Source organism: Aulonocara stuartgranti (genome assembly GCF_965226115.1).
Source record: "Aulonocara stuartgranti genome assembly, chromosome: 9".
Taxonomy (NCBI): domain Eukaryota; kingdom Metazoa; phylum Chordata; class Actinopteri; order Cichliformes; family Cichlidae; genus Aulonocara; species Aulonocara stuartgranti.
In genome coordinates, this window is record NC_138960.1 from 32,795,089 (window position 1) to 32,818,546 (window position 23,458).

At 40.7% G+C, this 23,458-nt stretch overlaps 1 protein-coding gene and 1 long non-coding RNA gene across 7 annotated transcripts in view; one reads left to right on the plus strand and one right to left on the minus strand.

The window, feature by feature from the left end:
- LOC309714471 (uncharacterized protein) overlaps positions 1-23,458 on the minus strand; it is an 81,936-nt gene that overhangs the window by 50,258 nt on the left and 8,220 nt on the right. For 3 of the 4 annotated variants that reach the window (XM_082546965.1, XM_082546966.1, XM_082546964.1), the window contains exons 8-29: positions 23,147-23,260; positions 22,739-22,849; positions 14,978-15,088; positions 14,674-14,784; positions 14,390-14,500; positions 12,740-12,850; positions 12,535-12,645; positions 10,689-10,799; positions 9,900-10,007; positions 9,436-9,546; positions 9,249-9,359; positions 8,752-8,862; positions 8,130-8,240; positions 7,762-7,872; positions 5,998-6,108; positions 5,588-5,698; positions 5,253-5,360; positions 4,866-4,973; positions 3,879-3,989; positions 3,570-3,680; positions 2,587-2,694; positions 2,224-2,334 (exon numbers count right to left, since the gene is read on the minus strand). In XM_082546965.1, the coding sequence (XP_082403091.1) occupies positions 2,224-2,334; positions 2,587-2,694; positions 3,570-3,680; positions 3,879-3,989; positions 4,866-4,973; positions 5,253-5,360; positions 5,588-5,698; positions 5,998-6,108; positions 7,762-7,872; positions 8,130-8,240; positions 8,752-8,862; positions 9,249-9,359; positions 9,436-9,546; positions 9,900-10,007; positions 10,689-10,799; positions 12,535-12,645; positions 12,740-12,850; positions 14,390-14,500; positions 14,674-14,784; positions 14,978-15,088; positions 22,739-22,849; positions 23,147-23,260 (2,433 nt within the window). Of the gene's footprint in view, positions 1-2,223; positions 2,335-2,586; positions 2,695-3,569; positions 3,681-3,878; positions 3,990-4,865; positions 4,974-5,252; positions 5,361-5,587; positions 5,699-5,997; positions 6,109-7,761; positions 7,873-8,129; positions 8,241-8,751; positions 8,863-9,248; positions 9,360-9,435; positions 9,547-9,899; positions 10,008-10,688; positions 10,800-12,534; positions 12,646-12,739; positions 12,851-14,389; positions 14,501-14,673; positions 14,785-14,929; positions 15,089-22,738; positions 22,850-23,146; positions 23,261-23,458 lie in introns of those variants that run through there. The other variant, XM_082546967.1, reaches the window with a different exon arrangement.
- On the plus strand, positions 17,515-20,642 carry LOC309714474. Of its 3 annotated transcripts, none has more exons than XR_014278937.1 (5): positions 17,515-17,544; positions 18,245-18,310; positions 18,661-18,816; positions 19,269-19,361; positions 19,659-20,642. It is a non-coding gene; the product is annotated as an uncharacterized lncRNA (long non-coding RNA). The 3 variants fall into 3 exon arrangements; XR_014278939.1 differs by lacking the exon at positions 17,515-17,544 and adding an exon at positions 17,551-17,701; XR_014278938.1 differs by lacking the exon at positions 17,515-17,544 and having other exon boundaries at positions 17,551-18,310.

Below are 23,458 nucleotides of genomic sequence, written 5' to 3' on the forward strand. Positions count from 1 at the left end.
CACAGATGTCCCTCATTCTTCTGTCCCTTTTCTCTTTTTTATTATTTTTTAAGATAAGATAAGATAAGATAAGATAACCTTTATTAGTCCCACACGTGGGAAATTTGTTTTGTCACAGCAGGAAGTGGACAGTGCAAAAGTTATGACGCAAAAATTAGAATACAATAAGAATAAATACAGTACACAGCTGTACAGAATAGAATAAAATAATATACTATATACAGTAGAATAAAATAGAATAAAAATATACAATAAGATAAAAATAGAATACGAATGCTATATACAACTGAGTAAAAATACAACGATGCCAGAAAAGATTATTGCACTTAGTGTTATTGCACATGTGTGGATGTGTGTGTTTGTTCAGTTAAAGTCTTTGTTGTGGAGTCTGACAGCAGTGGGGAGGAAAGACCTGCGAAATCTCTCCGTCCCACACCGTGGGTGCCGCAGTCTCCCACTGAAGGAGCTGCTCAGTGCTGTCACAGTCTGCTGCATGGGGTGGGAGACGTTGTCCAACAGGGATGACAGCTTAGCCGCCATTCTCCTGTCACTCACCACCTCCACTGGGTCCAGAGGGCATCCTAGAACAGAGCAGGCCCTTCGGATCATCCTGTTCAGTCTCTTCCTGTCCCCAGCAGAGATGCTGCCGCCCCAGCAGACCACACCATAAAAGATAGCAGAAGCCACCACAGAGTCATAGAAGGTCTTCAGGAGTGGGCCCTCCACCCCAAACGACCTGAGTCTCCGCAGCAGGTACAGCCTGCTCTGCCCTTTCCTGTAGAGGGCGTCTGAGTTATGAGTCCAGTCCAGTCTGTTGTTCAGATGAACACCAAGGTACCTGTAGCTGTCCACAGCCTCAATGTCCATACCCTGGATGTTCAGTGGTTGCAGTGGAGAATGCTTGTGCCTGCGGAAGTCTACCACCAGCTCCTTGGTTTTACTGGCGTTGATCTGGAGGTAGTTCAGCTGGCACCAGTCCACAAAGTCTTGAGTCAGTCCTCTGTACTCCTTGTCGTCCCCATCAGTGATGAGGCCGACTATTGCAGAGTCATCAGAGAACTTCTGCAGGAAGCACTGGGTGGAATTGTGGGAGAAGTCTGCAGTGTAGATGGTGAAGAGGAACGGAGCCAGAACCGTTCCCTGTGGGGCCCCCGTACTGCAGACGACCCTGTCCGACACACAGCCCTGAGTCCTCACATACTGTGGTCGGTCGGTGAGGTAGTCCAAAATCCAGGTAGTGAGGTGATGGTCCACTCCAGAGTTCTCCAGCTTGTCCTTCAGAACCGAGGGAAGAATGGTGTTGAAGGCACTGGAGAAATCAAAGAACATGATTCTCACAGTGCTTCCAGCGGTCTCCAGGTGAGCGACGGAACAATGTAGGAGGTGAATGACGGCATCATCCGCTCCAATGCCAGGCTGGTAGGCAAACTGAAGTGGGTCCAGTGATGAGCTTGTTAGGCGCCGAAGCTGAGCCAGGACCAACCGCTCCAGGGTCTTCATCAGGTGGGATGTCAGAGCCACCGGCCTGTAGCTGTTGAGGTCCTTGGGGCGTGAAGTCTTTGGCACTGGTACAACACAGGAGGTTTTCCAGAGCTGTGGGACTCTTCCCAACCTCAGGCTCAGGTTGAAGAGGTGCTCCATCACCCCACACAGTTGGTCCGCGCAGGACCTGACGACCCTCGAGCTGATGCCATCTGGACCCGCTGCCTTCTTGCCATTTAAAGCTATTTTAAGGGTTTAAAATTGCAAAGAGTCTTGTAGGATTATAAACCTGTTTTGTGGATTTCTCAAAGTTGATTGGTTAGATTAGTGGGATATAAAATGGACAAGGAGAGCAAAAGGTCCAGAGTTTGAGTCACCGTGGGTCACATTTTGCTTGTTTTACACATTTCATTGAAGAAAGAGCAGAAGGATTCCCAGCTGCTATTCTGCAAATGGTCTCCAACATCAGCACAGCTTTCATTTTTGAACTATTTTCAGCCATCACTATGTTGATATAAATTCAAAATGTTTACAGTTTAAGCCTTTTTATGCAAATACATGTGAAAACATGAACACCAGGCTTTTATGATACAACAGTTAACTTAAAGTGTGTTGATTAAAAACTTGACGGTCCTCCGTTAGGCTTGGCAAGCCGCTGGACTTTAATAAACTGAAGGAATCTCTGGTGTGTCTTACCTCCTGACAATATGTTTCTTATCTCATAAAAACAGCAAACAGTACCTGGCTCTGTATCTGTGAGGCCTGCTTGGCGTGTTGAGTTTGCAGAGTTTCAGGCATCACAGAGTACAAACTGCTGCCGGTCTCCTGCCTCCCTGACTTCTTATACTTTGTCTGAAGATCACATAAAGAATAAGATCAGTTTCTTTACTGCTTTATTGGTTTGAGCTGTCAAACATCTAAATCTGCAGCATAAACGTTCACATTCTCAGTCCCAACGTTACTAAATTAGCTTCATCATGTTTGTCCAAATTAATTTAGGCTTTCACTGAAGAGCAGCTTTATGTAACACTTACAGCTTCTTTCTATCTTTCATCAACACATTTAAGTGTTTTTGATCATCCTCTCAAGTTTCCTTCATCTCACCTCGCTCTGCAGCTCAGACACCGTTTTAGCAAACTTTGTCTCAGCGGTTTCAGGCAGCTGAGAGTAGAAACTCTGAGACATGCTCTTCATCCCCTCCTTGTACTTTTTCTACAATCAAAACAGAAAACAGGATCTGTAACATGGGATTAAGAAAAATTGCTTTAGAAATGTATCTAAAGAAATTATTAGAAGACACATCAACTTCTGACCAATCAGAGCCTTCTTTCAGACTTCATTGCCATTTTATTCAAAATAATTTGCTTAACACTGTCAGTATTTAACTGTGCTGCTTCCGTTCTGTCCTCCTGATTACACCCTGAGGACTTGGCTGTAAAGTACGATGAGTGAAACAGCACCCCTCTAAATGCCACACAGTGAGTCCAATACTCCCACAGGTCTGCAGTGGGCCGAGTTGGCTTTCCTTGATTAAAAGAAATAAAGTAAGGTTGAAGTCATACCAGTACCACACTGGGATTAGTCAGAGTTATGCTGGGGAAGCCAATCATCACTCCACTCAAATCACAGTGTGAACGTCACTGAATAACTGTTAGTCATTTCATCCTGCAAAGCTACCAACTGAAGTGTGGATGGGGGAGTTTATTGTTTATTAAATAGTTAACTAAACTAACTAATGACTTATTTTACCATCTACTGAGCTCATCACATCAGCAGTGCTAAGCTGGATTTGTCTGCATATGTCTTCACTTAAGTAATAGTTTCATCATGATCACACACAGCGGGGACAGCAGTCACAGGGTTTGTACCTCATGTTTAATACATGCAGGTTATTGATACTTCATGACATGATGTCTGATCATGTTTTGAATTAATGCTTCTTTCAGTCGTTATTAGAGTACTATTGTGGTTAGTTAACAAGAGATGCACCAGACCTGCATGTGTAAGGCATAATTTTATGTATTATGACAGCTTTAAGAATTGAATCTGCAGGTTGGTCTAAAGCAGCCGTGTCTCTCTGCACCTACTTGGCTTTGCAGGTCGGTGACCTCTCGGGCAAACTGGGTCTCCAGAGTATCAGGGAGCAGGTGGTAAACTGGACATGACAAGTACTTCTTCACAGCGTCTTTATATGAGACCTACATGACACAGAGACAAAATATAGACATTCACAAATAAACTTTCGTGATTTTTTTGTGTACCATTTTTAAAGTAAGCTTTACCACCACATGCTTCTTCTCAGTTTGCTAGTTTGGATCTAGCTTCACGGTTGAAAGTTCATGTTAACAAAAGTTTTTAGACTTTTGTTAACAGTTTTTAGTCATATTCCTGCATACCTGACTCTGTAGCTGGGAAGCCTCTTTAGCGTGCTGTGTCTCCAGAGTTTCAGGTAGTCGGTGGTACAGAGATGTCGATGTGTCCTTCTTACTGGCCTTTTTGTATTTTGCCTGAAAGACACAATTTGCACTGGAGATTTAAGTGCAGTTAGCACTAAAAAAATCAGTCATGTGCAGTTAACTCTACACCGAGGTTCCTACCTACCACAGAAACATAAAGACTATGAAAATGTATACAAATTATGTTTTTCTCTTCCACTTTCTTGAAGGTAGTGTTAGCCTAAATTAGAGGGCAACTGGCTGATATGGGGAGAATTCATGTGGGCGTTTGAACCTAAAAAATCTTGTGACAGTTGGGGGCTTATCCGGGATATGTTTGTAGAATTAGTTGCGTCACTGTTAATAACCAACCTGGTTTGTTAACCTGGTTTGTTAAGCAAATAATAAATAGAGCTAAATATCTATATTTATTATTTGCTTAGCATTTGCTTAAAGCTACAAATATGGCTTTTATTTGGATACAGGCTGAGATGGTTGCCAGTTTTAGACTGATTATAATAAATTCCTGTAAATTACACTGACTATTTTAATTCTCCAGATGACGGTCATAAATACCTCCTCAGTGCCTTAATGAAATACATACAATTCTGGTTCCTTCCTATATTATTATCTATAAATGTAAGAAATGCTGAAATAGGTCCCTAACATTTTGAATTGTAGTATATAAAACCAGACACTCGTGGTCTGACGTGCATTTACCTTAAAGTTGATCTATGGCTTATTTGGCCTATTTTATAGGAGCCAGACGTCATGAGAGCTCATGCATCTTGACTGAACTCAGTATTTAATTCAGCTAGAAATTGCAAATATAAAAGAAATTGTAAATATTACCACAATCTTACATTTAATCATATTTGCATAAAATCAGCATCATCTCTGGGTTATTCTATGAGACCTGACTGCACTTTGGATATTCAGAGCACTCACCTCGCTCTGCATCTCCGTCAGCTCTTTAGCGTGCTGGGTGTCGAGGGTGTCGGGGAGCAGAGAGTACAAGTTGAAACTCATCTCTTTCATATCTTCTTTGTACTTGACCTTGTAATGAAGCAAAGCAGAGCCAGCAGGATGAGAACAAAGAGTTCTTCATTCACACAGATATTTTTTATTATTACAGCAGGATCACATCATACAGACTTCTTGTCTATACAGGTCACGTTTTATTTGAAAGCTTACTGAACTGATCACATAATAAATCTGGAGACTGAATTCTCTGTTGAAGGGGAGACAAACGGACTCGCATACCAGAGCTGATCGAGGTACTTTGTTCATTGATGATGAAAAACATTTCTACCTAAGAGCAGGTAGAAATCGTACCTCACTCAGCATCTCTGTCTGCTGACGAACAAACTGTGTGTCGTTGGTTTCTGGCATCAGGTGGTAAAGGCTGGGCCCATCTTTCTTTAAAGGCTGCTTGTACTTCAGCTAGAACAGATGTAGAAGAACATTATTTACGATGTCTTTAATCGCTTTAATAAGAACATCCATATCCTTTTCTGCACAGGAATCCAGTTACTACTTAATAGTAAAAGTCCTCAAAGTTTGCACCATGTGGGAAAAGCAATTCCTCTGTTTATATATACTGGTTTGGACCCTATGACTAAATGTATTGATACCTCTGAGACATTTGGCTGATGAGTGAATTGAGGTACCTGACTCTGCAGCTCAGAAGCCTCTTTAGCGTGCTGCGTCTCCAGAGTCTCAGGTAGAGTTGAATAGAGGGCGCTTGACACGCCCTTCTTTCCTGCTTCTTTGTACTTCATCTTAACAAAAAAGAAGAATGAATAAACAAAATATAGGGCAGATTTCTCCAAATAGACATATCTCAATTTCCAAAAAAGCTCCGTCTCCATCTCTGTCCTGTGCAACTACATTTATTTTGTCATTTTAACCACTGAACCAAATGTGAATCAAATAAAAGAGTGAGTGAAACATAGAGTTTTGTTCCATCTGCATAGATGTAATACGTTATTATCTTGTAAACCACACATTTAAACATTTGGACATAATTTGCAAGGACCCCTGGGAAGATAATGCAGATAACGTTTGTAGAGACATTTACCTCGCTCTGCAGCCCAGAAACTGTTTTTGCAAACTGAGTCTCAATGGTTTCTGGGAGCTGTGAGTAAAAACTTTGAGAGAGGTTTCTCTTCATAGCCTCCTTGTACTTGTTCTGGAAAAAGATGGACAAGTAATGTAAAATATCCTGAAGGGTTTTAAAAGGACTGAATGCTGCACAACCAGCCTTGAGCTATGTTGGAGAAATATTCCGCTTCCAGGTCATAGTCATGTAAACACTACTGTGATATTCTGTCATAAATCTAAGACATGTAGAATATTCTGACACTGATAAAGTTTTGTGAGCACGTATGCAGCACATTTAGAATATGTGTTTTACATGGATTTGCAACACATACGTGAAAATCCACATACTGTATACAGCCTACAGCTGCTCACAAACCAACCAGTCTGTTGTTTGCAAGAAAAGGTATTAAAAACACGTCCCACAGTCCTTTGACACCCACATATACGGTCAAGATTTTTCAGAAGGTGGTTGAAGGAATAATAAACAGGCTGTTTTTGCACAGTCGAACAAGTCTGCCAACAGTAAAAAGCAGAGAAAATGGCCCCAACACCAACACTTTTTCACATTTAAATGCGATCATGTACATGTTAGAGGATCGTTAATGGTGAAAAACTCAGTTTTATTAGCTGTGTAACTAACTTAGTGGAAATATTGACTTTTTTGAAACTGTAATAAGTGAGAGGCAAAAATGTCACTTTTATCTGAATCCTTAAAAACAAATGTTTCCCATCTTCCGTTGCTTACAGATCAGATATTGTTATTAACTCCTCTCCAGTACGTGCTGCGAACAGCCTGCGATGCTTTGATCCTGTTTCTGATGCTAATCTGCCCTCTGATGAGCGTCTAAGGTAGAAGCATCAGAGAGCGGTGAATAATCTGGGTAGTGATTATTTATAACTAATCAAAGGGCATTCTTACTGCAGCTCTCTCTGCATTTCCCTATTTTTGCTCTCAGTTCTCAGTTGAAGCACAGCCTGGATCCCTCCTGCATGTCGAAGCGCTGCTGTTTATTCGATCTCTCTCCAAAATGTCAGGCAAACAAATGACGAGACAGCATATTTGACCTAATCTCACACAAGACTTTAAGATCGGGACGTTGTTTCGGACGATGACTTTCATGTAATGATAACCTGGAAACCAGCGAACGGGCTAACCATGACGTTTAAATCTGCGCATCAAGTATATTAAAACCAGGTAACTATAGCAACAGTACTGATGTGTCACGTTTCCATCCATTATCCAAACCCATCATTGATTTTTTAGTAAAAAGTGCATTTTCAAGTGTGGAGAAATCAACATCTTGTGCTCTACAGTGAGTATTTGTGGCATGTTGGACTGAGTCACACTAAACGTTTGACATGTAACAGGAAACACGTCAGCCTGTGCAGCAGCACGCGTCACTCTCATGTTTTTAAAAGCGTTTGGTGGGGAAGCACAAAGAACATCTTCTACTCTAATTTAGTTTGTTCTCTTATTTTCAGGAAAACAGAGAAATCCTTTTTATACAAACTAACTGAGCAGTTTTGAAGTCTCACAGCTTCTTTTTAGCCAAAACGTGCAGCCGAACTCTGTTGTCGTCAGCTCTGGGCAGTAAAATGTTTGCTCTATTGCTGCAACACAAACGTTTTTATCTTGTTTCCTGTTTTGATGACTTTCCGTCATATTTCTCTTCTGAAGTGGTTTTAGATTCTGCTCTGGTCATCAACAGGTGACTGTGGGATACTTTGATGGTTTATTTACCTCGCTCAGCACGTCGCTCATCTCTCTGGCAAAGCTGGTTTCTGAAGTGTCGGGTAGAGTGGCGTACAGCGAGCTGGACATCTCCTTCTTCCCGCTCTCTTTGTATTTTACCTGTGGAGCCAAAAATGTTTATCATGCTACATACTTTTACTCTCTGACAGTTTAGCTTGAATTGCCGTGTGCTGGTCGCACTTCTTTGTACTTCTTTGTACTTCTTTGTTTCTGTCACGCTCATTCCTTCCTGCCAACTGTTCTCTTCCCTGTCTTCATGTTTGCTCATTGTCACATATGAATCTTTTATTTGCTCCTAATCATCCCTCTGTGGATGACTAGTCGTCAGGTAATACTACAAGAAAACAACACATTACCTCACTCAGCAGCTCTGCAGCTTCTTTCGCGTGCTGCGTGTCCATGGTGTGAGGCAGGAGGGAGTACAGGCAGGCGTTCGCCTCCTTTTTACCAGCCTCCTTGTACTTGGTCTGCAATTTCAAATGAACCGTTAGCATCAGTGGTGGCTTGTGCATCACTCTCTGTAGCCTGTAGTTACTGCTTTACCCCACATGGAGCTAATCTTTGCCATGCATATGCTACGCTGCTGCCCGGACAGGTTGAGTAGTTATCTTGGTGCACGTCACACACAAAGCACAACAGTTGAACATGGAAACAACAGAATTAGTTTTAATGCTGCCTGCTGTTTACCGGTGTTTTAAGACATTTGCACATTAGGAGTAGATTCTGAACAGATTGTTATTTATGGATTTTGTTGGGTTTCCCCAAAGTTTGATTCTGTTCATCTGGACGTTTTCAGTGGGAGAAACGTTTCACTCATCTAAGTGACTTCTTCTGTCTCAGCTGACTGCAGGTTGCAAAAGAGTCAACACTGGCCTGAGGGAGGGGGGTTTAAAGCTACACTGAATAATAAAATAACAACTTATTCTTGATAACAAGCAGGCACAAATTTCAAGCCTTTCCTGTTTGAGTGCCGTGTACCTCACTCTGCAGCTCAGACAGCTGTTTGGCCAGCTGTGTCTCTGTGGTCTCTGGGAGCCGATGGTACAAACTGCTCTGAATCTTCTGCTTCAGACCTTCTTTATATTTCACCTGCAGGAGATGAAGAAGAAACACATGTTTTCATTTTTTGTCCAGATTTCAATGGATTAGATTTTTTTGTATTATTTAACAAACTGAGGCCAGACGTCTGTTTCGTGGTTTACTCCACACTTCAACTCACTGGACTTCAGATCACACAAAGATCTGCAGTCTTCTATGTTCAAACATTCATTTCCCTCATTTTTTTATTTGGTGTGAAACACTTTGTAATATTTATCCTGATAAATAAAATCGCACCTTTACTTTCTTATTCCTACTTTTCTCTTTCTCATAAATTATTATGTGTACTCTTTTTTTAATTCGGAGAACTGCATACACAGGTTGTTTATCTTGACTGACGATGGAAAGAAAAAGCCATTAAAATGGGATTAAAGTACCTCACTCTGCAGGTTCGACACCTCTTTGGCGTGCTGTGTGTCGATGGTCTCGGGCAGCAGAGAGTACAGGTTGATGTTCATCTCCTTCTTACCGTCTTCTTTATATTTCACCTAGAAAAAACATTTGATTTAATCGGCAGCTTCTGCCCTTTAAAGTAATTCTTGGTTTTTTTTCTCTTCTATTTACCTCACTGAGCAGCTCGGAGACTTCTTTAGCGTGAGCCGTCTCTAACGTCTCTGGCAGGAGGTGGAAGAGGCTGCAGGAAAGAGTTTTCTTCTGGTCGGCCTTGTAGTTCAGCTGAGCACAAACAGGATCACATGCAGAGTATCAAACTGTCAGTGATGGTGAGCAAACTTCTAACATTGAACATTGTTCCTCAGGGTTCCACATCTGTCTGCCCAATGATGTGAACTATTCAAACCAGCTAACTGAACTCCTGCAACCTTTAGGATCCAACAAACACAAAATTGAACGACTATTTTATTCATTTTTATTTCATTTGAACTCATAACTGTATTTGAATTAATCAGCTGTTTTATGTATTGTGTACGCCTGCTCTGCCTCAGTGCTATTTACTGTAAATCCAAATATCTGTATGTACTGATAGATGTGTATGTTTAGTCTACAATCACAGCAGTGAAGGGTTTTACCTCGCTCCGCACTTCAGAGGCTTCTTTGGCGTGCAGCGTCTCCAGAGTCTGCGGCAGGGTGGAGTACAGAGAGCTCGACACGTCTTTCTTCCCCTTTTTGTACTTCATCTGAAAATAATTTGACGAAATTACACTTTTGATTTTCTAACAGTTCAAGGAACAGACTTTGACAGTAATTCATTAAACACGACCTCAGTGGCCTTTCAGTTTCTTCTATAGTTAAACTGACTTTTTGAATCTCTGTGATCTGCATCAGTGGGTTAAGTTCAGTTTAATGTTAAATTCACAAAAATATTAAAATTTCAACATCCACAATATCAAATAAACACTCTGTATATTTCCTATAGTGGTTTCTAGGCTCATGCTGTTTAAAGTCACTTCTAATGCAACAGTTCTTCCTGCTGTTGTTTCACATTAAAAGACTTCAAATGGAAAAATATAAGATGGCTTTTATTTTGAAAGATTCATGAGGTGGACAGACAAAAATAATATTGATATTGAGAGTTGAACTTTTCTTTACTGTGTTGTCTGTTAGTGTGATTAACACAGACTGATGAGGAATTACTATAAACACAAACATTGTTTTCTCTTCTTCTGTGTTTGTGACGCTGCTTTGGGAGGAAGAATAATTGTATTTTTAACTGTGACAAAACTGAAATGTTAAAAATGTTCATTTTGCTGCTTTAGAATCTGTCGTAAATGTTTCATTTCTGCTACTTCAAGAGGAAGAAGTTGTTTTCTGCCGTGAATCAGCTGAAAACATTTCCCATAAAGACACCTGCTCCTCACCTCGCTCTGCAGCGCAGCAACATTTTTGGCAAACTGCATCTCGGCGGTCTCTGGTAGCTGACTGTAGGCACTCTTAGACAGGCTCTTCATCCCGCTCTCTTTGTATTTAATCTGTTAAAAGACAGCACATCAAAAACAGGAAGAGTTACTTCCTTCTATTCAGTGATGAACTCTTCAGATCTATTAGATATAAAGGACTCGAGCATCTGTAAGGCATACGGATTAGCCACACTTCTCTCTGTATTTATTTCTCTTTGTTGTCGTTTGCTTTTTCATCACTTGTGTTAAATGAACGCATATTTGTGCTTTCACAGATCAATAGTGACAGCGAGCCGAGCCTCGGCAGTGCAGACTGTATCTGTAATGCTAATTAAATGCAGCAGTGCAGATAAACCAACTAACAATGAGCTGACACGAGTTTCTGTGCAGGAACTGGAGACCTGATGCTGCTCCTGTTTCAGCCTCTTTACATGCCGTCCTGTTTATTTTACGATTCACTGACTGCTGCTGAGATAAGTCTTTGATAAACCTTTGACCTGTGCCCGCCGTAACGTGATCAGCTACGTCGGCCCCTGTGCTTTGATCAGAGCTGATGTTACTGTGAGTATGCCTTTTTAGATGCTTCTTTAACTTTTCCTGCATTAAATCCTATAAGTCCGTTTTTCTCAGTCGTTTTTCAACCTGATGGTTTTTATAAGATTTGCTTTAATTTCCTGCCCAGTCAGGCTCATTGTCATTAATTACAGATGATAATAGCTGTGATTACTGAAGTTAAAAACACACCATGTTTGATTAAAAACCAATTAAACTTCTAGTCTGAGCCCCTGATTTGGTAAAAACACGAGTTTTAGCTTCTTAATTATTACTCAGACTTTATTTCCTTCAGTTTTATTTCTGTGAAATCTCGTTGTGTTCTTCACTTTTGTTCTCATTGTCGGGTGTTTTCTGCAGGTACCTCCGGCGAGCTTCCTGTGACGTCTTCATTTTCTGTGTTTCTAAACGATCGGCTTTCCTCTCTCTGCTGTTTTCTCAGCAGCCTCAGCGGCAGAGTTTTCCCTCCATCACTCTCACTCTAGTGCATAGAGTGATGGGCATCTACACTAAATGCTTTAAAGGTGTGGCCTTATTATTTAAATTATGCTGACATGTGCACTTTTATAAATAAATCTGTATTGAACTGCAATTAACTGAATGCTTCATATTTCTATGATTCACAGTTCAAAATAATACTTTTTTCTCTGATACTGGGCTTTTTGTGGGAGGCCCTCCGGAGCAAACCTCCCTCTGATTGGCTGCCCTTTGTAAACAGAGGGTTTGCACAGCAGGTGGGTGGGGCTTCTGTGCTCACAGCTGACGACACATGGGCCAAAAGATTAAAAAAAGAAAAAAACAGCCTGAAACTGGGTGTTTAGAGCTTTCTGAACTTTGACCTTTGACACACTGACCTCTCTCACCTAACTTGAACCTGTGAGCAGGCTAAGCATGAACATCCACCACTGTGCATGTGACAGAAATTCACATGAAAGCATGAAAAGTCCACGTGAACAAATCAAGCAGTTTCTGAGATTCTGCAGACAAACTGTTTGTTTTGCCACAGAGCAGAGATGTGCAGACAGCCTCCATTTGTCCGTGTGGCACATTCACACTGAGGTTTTTATTCAGAGAGAAGAACTGTCACATCACTGTTTTTGTTTTTAGGTTATTTTTCAGTGTGATGAGACTCAGGTTCATAATCAGAGTTTGTTAAAAAAGAAAAGAAGAAGAAGAAAAGCTCAACCTCCCAAAAACGACATGCTTTATCATAACTGATGGGAGACTGGAGCAGAGGTCATGACATCACATTTACCTCGCTCAGCATGTCGCTCATCTCTCTGGCGAAGCTGGTTTCTGAAGTGGCGGGCAGAGTGGAGTACAGCGAGCTGGACATCTCCTTCTTCCCACCCTCCTTATATTTAATCTGGTTAAATCCACAACAGGAAACACGAATAATCTTCACTCGTTGGATCTATTTTCTCATGTCAGAGCAACACAAACTGAAAGGCTTCTCTCACCTCACTGAGCAGCTCTGCGGCCTCTTTAGCGTGTTGTGTCTCCAGAGTTTCAGGCAGCAGAGAATACAGGCATTCGCTCGCCTTCTTCCTTCCATCTTCTTTATATTTCACCTGCAGACGTCAACAAAAACGAACAAATATCACTTCTCAGTAAACGACGGCCATCACTGTTACACTGCTCAGGATCGATGCGAATCAATCAAAGTGTCTCTGTGAAAAAGGCGACGGAGAAGAAAAAGTGGGATCAAATTAGATGTAGCTTTTTTTAATGAAACGAGAATGAGACAGTCACATAGTCACATAACCAAACCCATATGCATCATATTATTAGACAATGCCTTTCTTCTTCGCACCGTATCAACCTCCGACAGTTGACGAGAACAGCACTGATGGATAACTGCAGCTGATCCCGTCAGCACCGTGCGTCCTGCCGTACCACAAAACTTGCGGGAAAAGCTCCAAAGATATAAACGAGTCCACGGCGCTGGCCTCGCCTCTGGTGCCTCTGCTGGATGCATCAGAAAGCACGGGACCCAAAGGATCCAGTGCCAGTGTCCTGTGCCAGACACCACACGACACCCCAGAGATCCCGTCATCACGCTCCGGTGGGTCAGAGCTGCTTGAGCAGCACTAAACACAGAAAGCAATAACTGTCTGGTCCAGATGTCCCGTATTTACAGTCTCCTTTGGGCTTTGACCAACACATTTGATCCAGCATCTACCTCACACGTGGCCCACAAAGTCCAGCCAAGTCGGAGACTTTGAGCCGACACGTCACTCAGACTAAACCCAGACGTGTCCTCAGTCTGGGACAGGAGCTGTTAGTGAGAGTCCTCTGAATGACTTCAACAAACAAGAGATGACATGAACTATGACTTGAATCATCAGGCCGTCAGTGATCATGTTAATAGAAACTACAGTTCGCACTCTGCTGTTGGAGCGCAAGCTTCAAACGATTGAGGAGTGAAGCAGCTCACTCTCACAATGCAGCGGTATATTTAGCACAAGCCTCTTCATTTTTTAATGAAAATTCGACTTCACGCTGCTGTGCGGCTGATGCTCACTCGCTGTTACTGCGACATCTAAAAAACGAGTGGAAAACAGATTCTTTTCAGCTCTAATTCACATTTTTACACATCAGTATCACGTCTAAGTTGCTTTTCCATTTTTCAGCTTTGATTCTCTGTCACTGAGTAAATATTGATTTAACTGAGAAATGAGATTTGAAATGATTTATTCAGTCTGTCAGGGATGTGAAAAGGTTTTTTCCTGCCACAGTTCAAGGAAAGACCCAAAGACTGAGAGCACAAGATGAAAGGATGGTTTTCATATCAAGAAAACAGGAAGTGCTGCACTGAAGTAGCAGGAAAACCAGAGTCGTCCGAATGTAAGGAGCCAGAACCGAACACAGAGGAGCGTGTCACCGAAAGTGCAGCAGCCGTGTCATGTTCTGGTGGACGTGGACGCTCATTTGGAAGTCAAGCTCAAATATCTGACAGCCTCACTGATTAAAGGCTCCGTTTTTATTATTTTTCTTTCACTTTGAAACACTCCTCGCCCTTATTTTTGCTTCAAATCTTCTTTCTTACCTCAAACATCTTTCTTAGTCATACTTTAACAACAGTAAACATGTCATCGTGTGCCGTGTACCTCACTCTGCAGCTCAGACAGCTGTTTGGCCAGCTGTGTCTCTGTGGTCTCTGGGAGCCGATGGTACAAACTGCTCTGAATCTTCTGCTTCAGACCTTCTTTATATTTCACCTGCAGGAGACAAGACGAGGCTGAGTTCAACATTAAAGCTAACACAGTTTAAAGATGGCTGAAGAACAACACAATGATCCTTGAAAATCGTATGATGATCATATAAATGTCTTTTTTACTAATAGTCTTACTCAGGTTTAAAGTTTTTTTTAAAAAACCTGGTTGTTGGGTACCTCACTCTGCAGGTCTGACACCTGCTTGGCGTGCTGGGTGTCGATGGTCTCGGGCAGCAGAGAGTACAGGCTGATGTTCATCTCCTTTTTACCGTCTTCTTTATACTTCACCTGTGATCACAGCAAAGTTCATCCACACAGAAAATACTTCTACAAAAATCTGCACGTTTCTCCTGAAATGATCCCAAATGTTACTGAAATAACTCGAACTACAAAATATCATTTAATTAAATAAGTCCAAAAAATCTCCACCTACAGATGTAATTTATTGCAACATTTCTCTGGCTTTGTACAGTTCCTGTACCTCACTGCACAGCTCCGACACCTCCCTGGCGCGAGCCGTCTCCAGCGTTTCCGGGAGCAGAGCGTACAGAGACGAGTTCACGCCCTTCTTCCCCGACTCCTTGTAGCGCCTCTGAAAACAAAGACAAATGTTAATCCAGCGTCAGCTCATAAAAGCCTTCAAACACGAACAAACATGAAATATAAATGTGCAGTAAAAGTCCACGTCTGTGCTCACAGGTACAACCTACAAAACTGTCGGGAAGCTAACTCCAGGTATCTATGTGCAACTTTCAGAGGTCAAAAAAGACAAATACGTGTTTCTGAGTAATTAAAAAGAGAAATCCAAGAGCAACACAGGACTGTTTATTTTTTAGAAAGGTGCAAAATCAGGTGCAGAGGTCCAGCGCTTAACAAATAAATGACCCCCCCTCCTCACAGCTGACCTGAATTAACACTGTTGGTAATTTTTAATGTTTCTGTAATTGTTAATCCATCAGCATTCACAAACAATTTAATTAAAATCATATTTTTTATGTCAAAATAGAATTATTGTTGTTATCCAGGAAGTAAAGCAAGTTAGTTTAACCTCCTACACTCAAAAAAATGAATGAGGTGGATTGTTCAGTGTATATTAATTATTTATTTTCATTTTACTTAAAATATATGTTTTTGTTAAGTTAACATATGTTTTTCTAATCAAGTCTACGTAATTGTGTCTATTATTCAACGTACATAATACTAATGTGTTACTTGATCGCATAACATTTAAGTTAAGTCAATTAGGATCGATATACCTTGTATATCCACAAGGTGGCAGTAATGCAAAAACAGTTGTAATGAAACCGCGCAGAACAAGAAGGTTTCACGGCTTGTGCCTGCTCATGCGCAAGACTTCAAATTTAACTGAAAAAGGCTGTTTTCAAAGTCAAAGTCAAAGTCAACTTTATTGTCAATTCTGCCACATGTACAGGACATACAGAGAATAGAAACTTCGTTACTCTCAATCCCTAGATAAAATAGAAAATGAACATTTAAATATAAGAGTGATTAAAAATGCAAGTAAAATATTTTAAAGTAAAAAAATTAAATAAATATAATACAATTTTACATATAACAAGAAAGCTATACAATATACAATATAAGGGTAAATGACATTGAGTGCAAACCAGGCAGAGTAGTGCAAATAGGCAAATAGTGCAAATGGAGATTTGGTAATGTACGGTATGAGATAGTGTAACACAAAAACTTATGAGGTAATGGCAGTCCAATGCTCCACAAAGTGACTGGTAACTGGTGCAGAGGGGAGAGGGGGCAGAATCGGGAGGGAGTTAAGCTTCCTGACAGCCTGATGGATGAAGCTGTCCTTCAGCCTGCTGGTCCTGGCCTGGAGACTCCGCAGTCTCCTCCCTGACGGCAGCAGCTTGAAGAAGCTTTGCATTGGGTGCGTGGGATCAGCCGCTATGCAAAGGGCTTTTTTAGTGAGACGGGTGCTGTAAATGTCCTGGAGGGAGGGGAGAGAGACACCAATGATCCTCTCTGCAGCTCTCACTATGCGTTGGAGGGTTCTATGACAGGACGCATTGCAGGTTCCAAACCACACAGTGATGCAGCTCGACAGGATGCTCTCGATGGTGCCTCTGTAGAAAGTGTACATGATGGGGGCTGGAGCTCCTGCTCTTCTTAGTTTGCGGAGAAAGAAGAGACGCTGCTGTGATTTCTTGGCCAGTGCTGTGGTGTTGTACGTCCAGGAGAGATCCTCTGTGATGTGCACACCCAAGAACTTGGTGCTGCTCACTCTCTCCACAGACGCTCCGTCAATGGTCAGAGGAGCATGTTGGGTGTGCATTCTCCTGAAGTCCACAACAATCTCCTTCGTCTTCTCCACATTCAGAGAGAGATTGTTGTCAGCACACCACGTGGCCAGGCGTCTCACCTCACTTCTGTAGTCGGTCTCATCCCTGTTGCTAATGAGACCCACCACCGTTGTGTCGTCCGCAAACTTGATGAAGAGGTTGGAGCTGTGTGATGGAGTGCAGTCATGGGTCAGCAGAGTGAAGAGGAGGGGGCTCAGCACACATCCCTGCGGGGCCCCCGTGTTTAAAATGATGGTGCTGGATGTATTACTGCCGACCCGTACTGCTTGAGGTCTTCCGGTGAGGAAATCCAACAGCCAGTTGCACAGTGAGGTGTTGAGCCCCAGCTGGACCAGTTTTTGAGTGAGCTGTTGGGGGATTATAGTGTTGAATGCTGAACTGAAATCTATGAACAGCATTCGAACATATGAGTCTTTTTTGTCCAGGTGTGTGAGTGCTGAGTGGAGTGCAGTGGAGATGGCATCATCGGTTGAGCGGTTGGGCCGATACGCAAACTGGAAGGGATCCAGGGAGGGGGGCAGGACCGTCTTGATGTGTTGCATGACTAGTCGTTCGAAGCACTTCATCAGGATGGGAGTAAGTGCAACAGGACGGTAGTCATTAAAGCAGGAGGGAGATGACTTTTTTGGAACCGGAATGATTGTGGTGGCTTTAAAACATGTGGGGACGACAGCCTTTTGTCTTTGGCGCCAAGCTACTGTTTTTTTGAGAGGTAAGACCACTTTTTTTCTTTGACTATGTTGTGTAGTATCTATATGTCCAGCATGGTTATATTTTGCGTTTGTCTTACAAGACATGTTATATCGTTTGCGTGCGCTTGTTTTACATTAGTTTTACTGGGTCCTGGACATGCTTATTTTGTGGACTGTGTAAGAAACATTTTTATTGTTTTTTGTTTTATTAAGGGATTAGCTACAGGGGTTCATGGGGTTATTCTTTCAAGGGGTTATTTTTCCATTTGCTTTCTTGGGATTCCTTCTCTGTAATCCGAGAGTCGGAAATATCGAATAGGATAGCAAGGATAGCATAAAGTGACATTTAAAATCCAAAAAGTCAAGGGCGAAAGCCACTGTGACACCATTGTTCTGCTCTATCAGTAATCTGTATTATGTAAAAATGGTCTGTAAATACAGCATGTTTCCTAGCGGAGTTATACATATCAATGTAGTTATAAATTACAGTTTGTGAAAGTACACACTTAATTTTTTTAATAAAATTATTCAAGACATATGAGTGGACAGACAATGGAGGTCGACAGACCTGGTGATAATTGCTTCTATAGAAAGTTAGCACATGGCAGTGTCAATCTCTTGCTTTTCTTCTGAGTAGTATTTTATTTAGTTGTAATTCAAACAATAATTTGCTTCTTGAAATTAAGTAATGAATTTCTTGTTTTACTTTATAAATCTCAGATCCTGCCTTTACCTGCTCCCTCCTATACTGATGTGGTGTATGTGGTATTGCTGAGCTTGTATGTGGTATGTGAACTGTTATACTTTTAAAAACAAAACTGTTTTATAAGTTAAGTTTTCTTTTGTGACCCATCCCATGCCCCTGTTATTTCTTCTCCACATCTGAACCATGGTAAAGGTTGCAGTTCAAGGGCCTGAGGCATGAAATTCTTTTCAGATCAGCTGTGATCAATATTTTTTGGAACTTGATAAATAACAATAAAAGCTGTAATGGCTCCATTAGCATTTTGTGTAAATGTTTGTGTTAAAATTATAGCTTTAATGAGGTCTTACTACATTAGTTTTAGTTTGTATATGTGTACATATAGTATGTATATTTACAGTACAGTATGTTGTGTTTGTTGACATATTTTCAGGTGGAAGCAGAATATGTGAGGATTACTACTGCTGCACATGTTCCAAGGCTTTTTACACAACTTGACCAATACACTGACCAGCTCATAAAAGTCTTCAAGAAAAAAGGAGGCGTTGCAGGGAAGAAAATTAGACAAACTTTGGCCCCAGCCACACAGGTGCGTTATTCTGTTGGTAGCAAAATATTATGGCTAATAAGATCATTTTCAAATTTAAACAGCTAGTGTATGGTAGCTGCACAGTGCACTTACATTTATATTAAGCAAGACAAAGTTTGGTACTCAAAACGTTGGAAAATTTAAATTACCTAAACATATGTAAAATCTGATCCCTTGATTTAGGTTAAACCAGAAGTGAATGTTTTTATGTTATGTTTTGAATGCAAAAAAGATGATGTATTAGTTTGTCTTTACCTCCATTATGGACATATATAATGTGGTGGAAACCCTGCCCAACAGGTTAACTATTCATGTCCATGTGATGATTAGTTGGTCTTGTGTACATGTCTATCTGTGCAGTGGATATGTCATTCATTTTGCATATAATGTGAGTTTCTGTCATCCTAAAGTATATCTGTTTTCTCTTCCTGTATCTCTGCCACTCTCTACAGAAGGAAAGTATTGAAAAGGGGAGGGAGTGTGTCCTCAGGGCACTACCTTTTTACCTGAATGAAGACCCAAGCATCCTCTTCAAAGAATAATTGGTTGGTAATTTTAGTTTAGTTTTTTATCTGTATTAAACCAAATTTTGAATAACTAATGTTGTTGCATGTTGTAATGTTGTTGTTGTTGTAATTTGCATGGAACCTGTTTAAATGTTTTGGGAAATCTTCTTGTATACCCAAACTATTTATATTTATCGTTGAATCTGTAGTCTGAAATAGTGGCACACTGGGGTGCATGTTCCTAATATTGTGTTTACGTCATTAAAGGGTAGCTTTGGCCCTTTTTCTTTCTTTTTTTAAAACTGGATGCCATTTTTCTATGTTTTTGTGTCTAAGCTACAGCTGTTCAGAGGGAGCTGGAACAAATTACCCTTGCTATCTTTACCATCGAAAGAGCTGATGCCAGCACTCCTCCAGCCGATGTGGGTATAACCATCTAGTGTGTCCTGCATGACCTGGAAGACCTGGCCTCTGCATGTGCACTCTTAATGGGTGGGATATATGCACTGAATCTCAGTTAACCTCAAGACTGAAAGCTTTCTTTGAAGTACTTCAGAAGCTCTTCCTTCATCTGTATGTCAGCAGACTCTTGACCAAGGTACAGTTGCTCAAGAATACACTGAATGAATAAGCCAACCTTTAATTTGGATGATGAATGTTCTGTCAGATGGACAGAAGTTTTTCGGAGGCTGAATGGGAATAAAATGGTAATTTGTAAATGACAGATAACGGGAAAATTACATTTAAGAGAAATTTAGAACATTTTGAAAAGTTTGTAAACTACTACAATTTGAGAGATTTTACTGTTGTGGGGGGGCTAGTAAGAGACAATCAAAAGTATTGAGATTTAAAGGATTTAATTGAGAGATGATACTGCACCAGAAATGTTGAAGGGTGGTGTGTATATTAGCGTTCAAGGCATATTGTTATGAGGTGGAAATATGTTCATATTCAGTTTGTGTTACATTGTGTGCATTGTAAAGGTAATTGCAATACATACTAAAAATAAGGGTAAGTTAGGAGGTTGATCTGATATCCTCGTGTTGGTGTTGTTCCCAGATCATCATACTAAATGTTGTTCCAGGATCAACATTGCAAGTGACCAATCAGAATGTTGTGACGTCATACTTTTGCGACTTCGGGAAAAACCGGCGTAAAACAAAAAACTGTACTTAAGCTGCGTGAAACCGCCTCTGTCCGCCGATCAACTGACCCTAACCCTAACCGTAACCCTTTAATAAACAGTAAGCAGAATTGATATTGTCCTTGCAACATTGGAATTTCATAAATGCACGAATGGCTTGGCGCGCAAAAGAATAACGTCACAACAATGTGACAACATTTTCATGATGGTCTGGGAACAACACCAACACGAGGATATCAGATCATCCAAGTTGGGAATGCAGGATGAATGTATATTTTGTGGACTTTTAAAGACGAACAATTGTTTCCATGTTAAAATGTTTACATCTGAAGTTTTTTGCCCAAACACTAGTAAAATAAATGTTGACAGTGGCAAGTGTTAAATGGTTACTGCTGTGCTGTTGCAAAAAAACTGAACGCTGACAAGCTGTTTTATTGTTAGACCATAATGTTGGCATGTTTTGTTAAAGTTTTATTTGGGATGGTGATGTAATTTTCTTTGATTGCTAATATCAGTGGACTATTTATTATTATTATTATTATTGTTGTTGTTGTTGTTGTTGTTGTTGTTGTTACATAAATATTTTTTAAATTGTGGCTGTTGAGGTGGACACTTCACTTTGCATTGTTAAAGGAAAGCACTTCATTGGCATTGTGTTACTGGACTGACCCTAAGCAATCATTGCAAATAGCAACTTTGCTATCCATTTTAGACACTAAAAGAAAAAAACACTCACAGACCTTACTAGCATCACATGTGCATAACTCAAGTGTCATCTTATCAATGTGTTATGTGATCTTCAATGCGTTTTTTTTCTCTCTCTTCTATTTCTGGTAGATACAGACATTTAATTTAAAGTCTTGATGTTGCATCTGTCTACATACTGTTAATTACTAACCCTAATGAGCTGTTGTGTTTTATTTTGGACTGGGTTTACACAAATGCTCACTGAATGTGTTGGCAATAAAAGAAATTTTAAAAAAGAAGTTGGATGTACTTAATTCATTTGTGTGGAACCTGTTGACAAAATAGATTTATGTAAAACTAATTAATAAAGCGCAAGGTGGCTGAAAATATAATATTTGAATTAATCTAACTTAAATTTAACATTTTACTGCCACAAATAAGAAATGTGTTGAAGTAACTAATCTAAACTATCTAACCTGAAAATATATCATCTTTGTTCATACAACATAACTTGATTTAGTTAGTCTTAAATATGTCTTGTTAATCTTAAGTAGTTTTTTTAAATTAGATGAACTAAAGATTTTTGCTTTAAACTAACATAATTCAATTTCGTGGAACCTGTTGACAAAATAATTTTAATTAAAGTCAACGTTTCATTTTTTTGAGTGTAGGACCTGGCGTCCACATCACATTTTGGGTTATTTAGACCAAAATACTCAATTTTGCTCTACAAGGGCCTGATATCCACTTACGAGAACATTATACTGCTACTGTTCTATCAAAGTTTTAAACGAATATCATCATATGTGGCTCTGATTTTCATAAAAACAAAAATAAGGTAAATTCTTTGTTTTTACATTCATCGGGCCCCAATCAGCCCAAATATCAAAGAGAAATTAAAAATGCTGCCGTGGAAGAGTTCAGGTCTTAAGATGAAGTGACAGTAACTCTGTATTTACTGAACAGTTTGTTTCAGTGGTTGATTGTTATGCTTGATTCATGTGTCTGACACACAGAGGTCCAGTGTGAAGACTCAGATCTGGGTCCAAAATTAAGAATTCAGTTTATTACATGTCTCATAAATAACAATATCATTTTCAGTTTTAAACAACTTTGTGACTGATTCCTGAAATATTTGTGTTTCCTCATTTTAATGACAGGTGGGCTAATAAATTGTTATCTCTGCACCAACTGATTTATGTGAAATGTTCAAATAATCTGCACCAAGAAAAAACAGGAAAACTGAAAGAGGAAAGTGTGCGACAGTGTGGACCTTCCCACTGGTGTTTATTCCACCCATATAGACACAGAATGAGACTTTTCATATTTCAGTAAATGCCTTCTGCTTAATTTAAAGGGTGCATTGAGCAGCATTACAGGAATAAAACTTTGCCCACAGCTTTAATGCTGGTTTCTGTAAAACCACAGCGGCACCACCTCAGGGGACAAACTGCACTCATAAACATACAATGAGGCACTTTATTTTCCCACAGTGTGCACGTGAAACAACTAATTTTCCCTTTTTATAACTAATCACGCACGAGTTGTGATTATATCTGCACACGTAGCTGTGAGGCTGGCTCACCTCGCTCTGCAGCTCAGCAACTGTTTTAGCAAACTGGGTCTCGGCGGTTTCTGGGAGCTGAGAGTAGAAACTCTGGGAGAGGCTCCTCCTGCCGCCCTCTTTGTACTTACTCTGAGGGGAGACAACACAAAATAATGCATCAGATGTTCATGGTGGACCTGTGGGGATCCTGTGAGTCAGTAATGTAAAAACACAGAACAGAGTCTTGTTGTTTTTAATGTCTTATATGAATCTATCAAAGGAAACTTCTTCTTCTGCTCCTCATTCAACGCTGTGAAAACAAATGGGAACTTTCAGGTCTCGAGAATATTTCTGACATTTTGCTGCCGAGTCCGACAGCACGAGAGCTTGTGGAGAGTTTCAGCCTGTTTGCACACAGTATGTTGTAAAGGTGCGCCTGTGTCGTACCTCGCTGTGCATCTCAGTCATCTCTCTGGCAAACTGGATCTCTGTGGTGTCGGGCAGCTGCGAGTAGAGAGAGGCGGGAGCTCCTCTAACCATCGTCTTAGGGCGATAATTCACCTGGGACAGAGAGCGAGTGATGAGAGGCTGAGCTCAGGGATAAAACAGAGAAGACGACAACAGCAAAAAACAGAACGATTTCAGAAAAAGAGCCATCTGTTCAAACTCTGAGCCTCTGCTGCTCGTTCAGTAACGCCCGGGATGGCTGCGAGGCCTTCCTTCTTTCCATCCTTCCTTCCTTCCTCTCTCCTTTCCTTA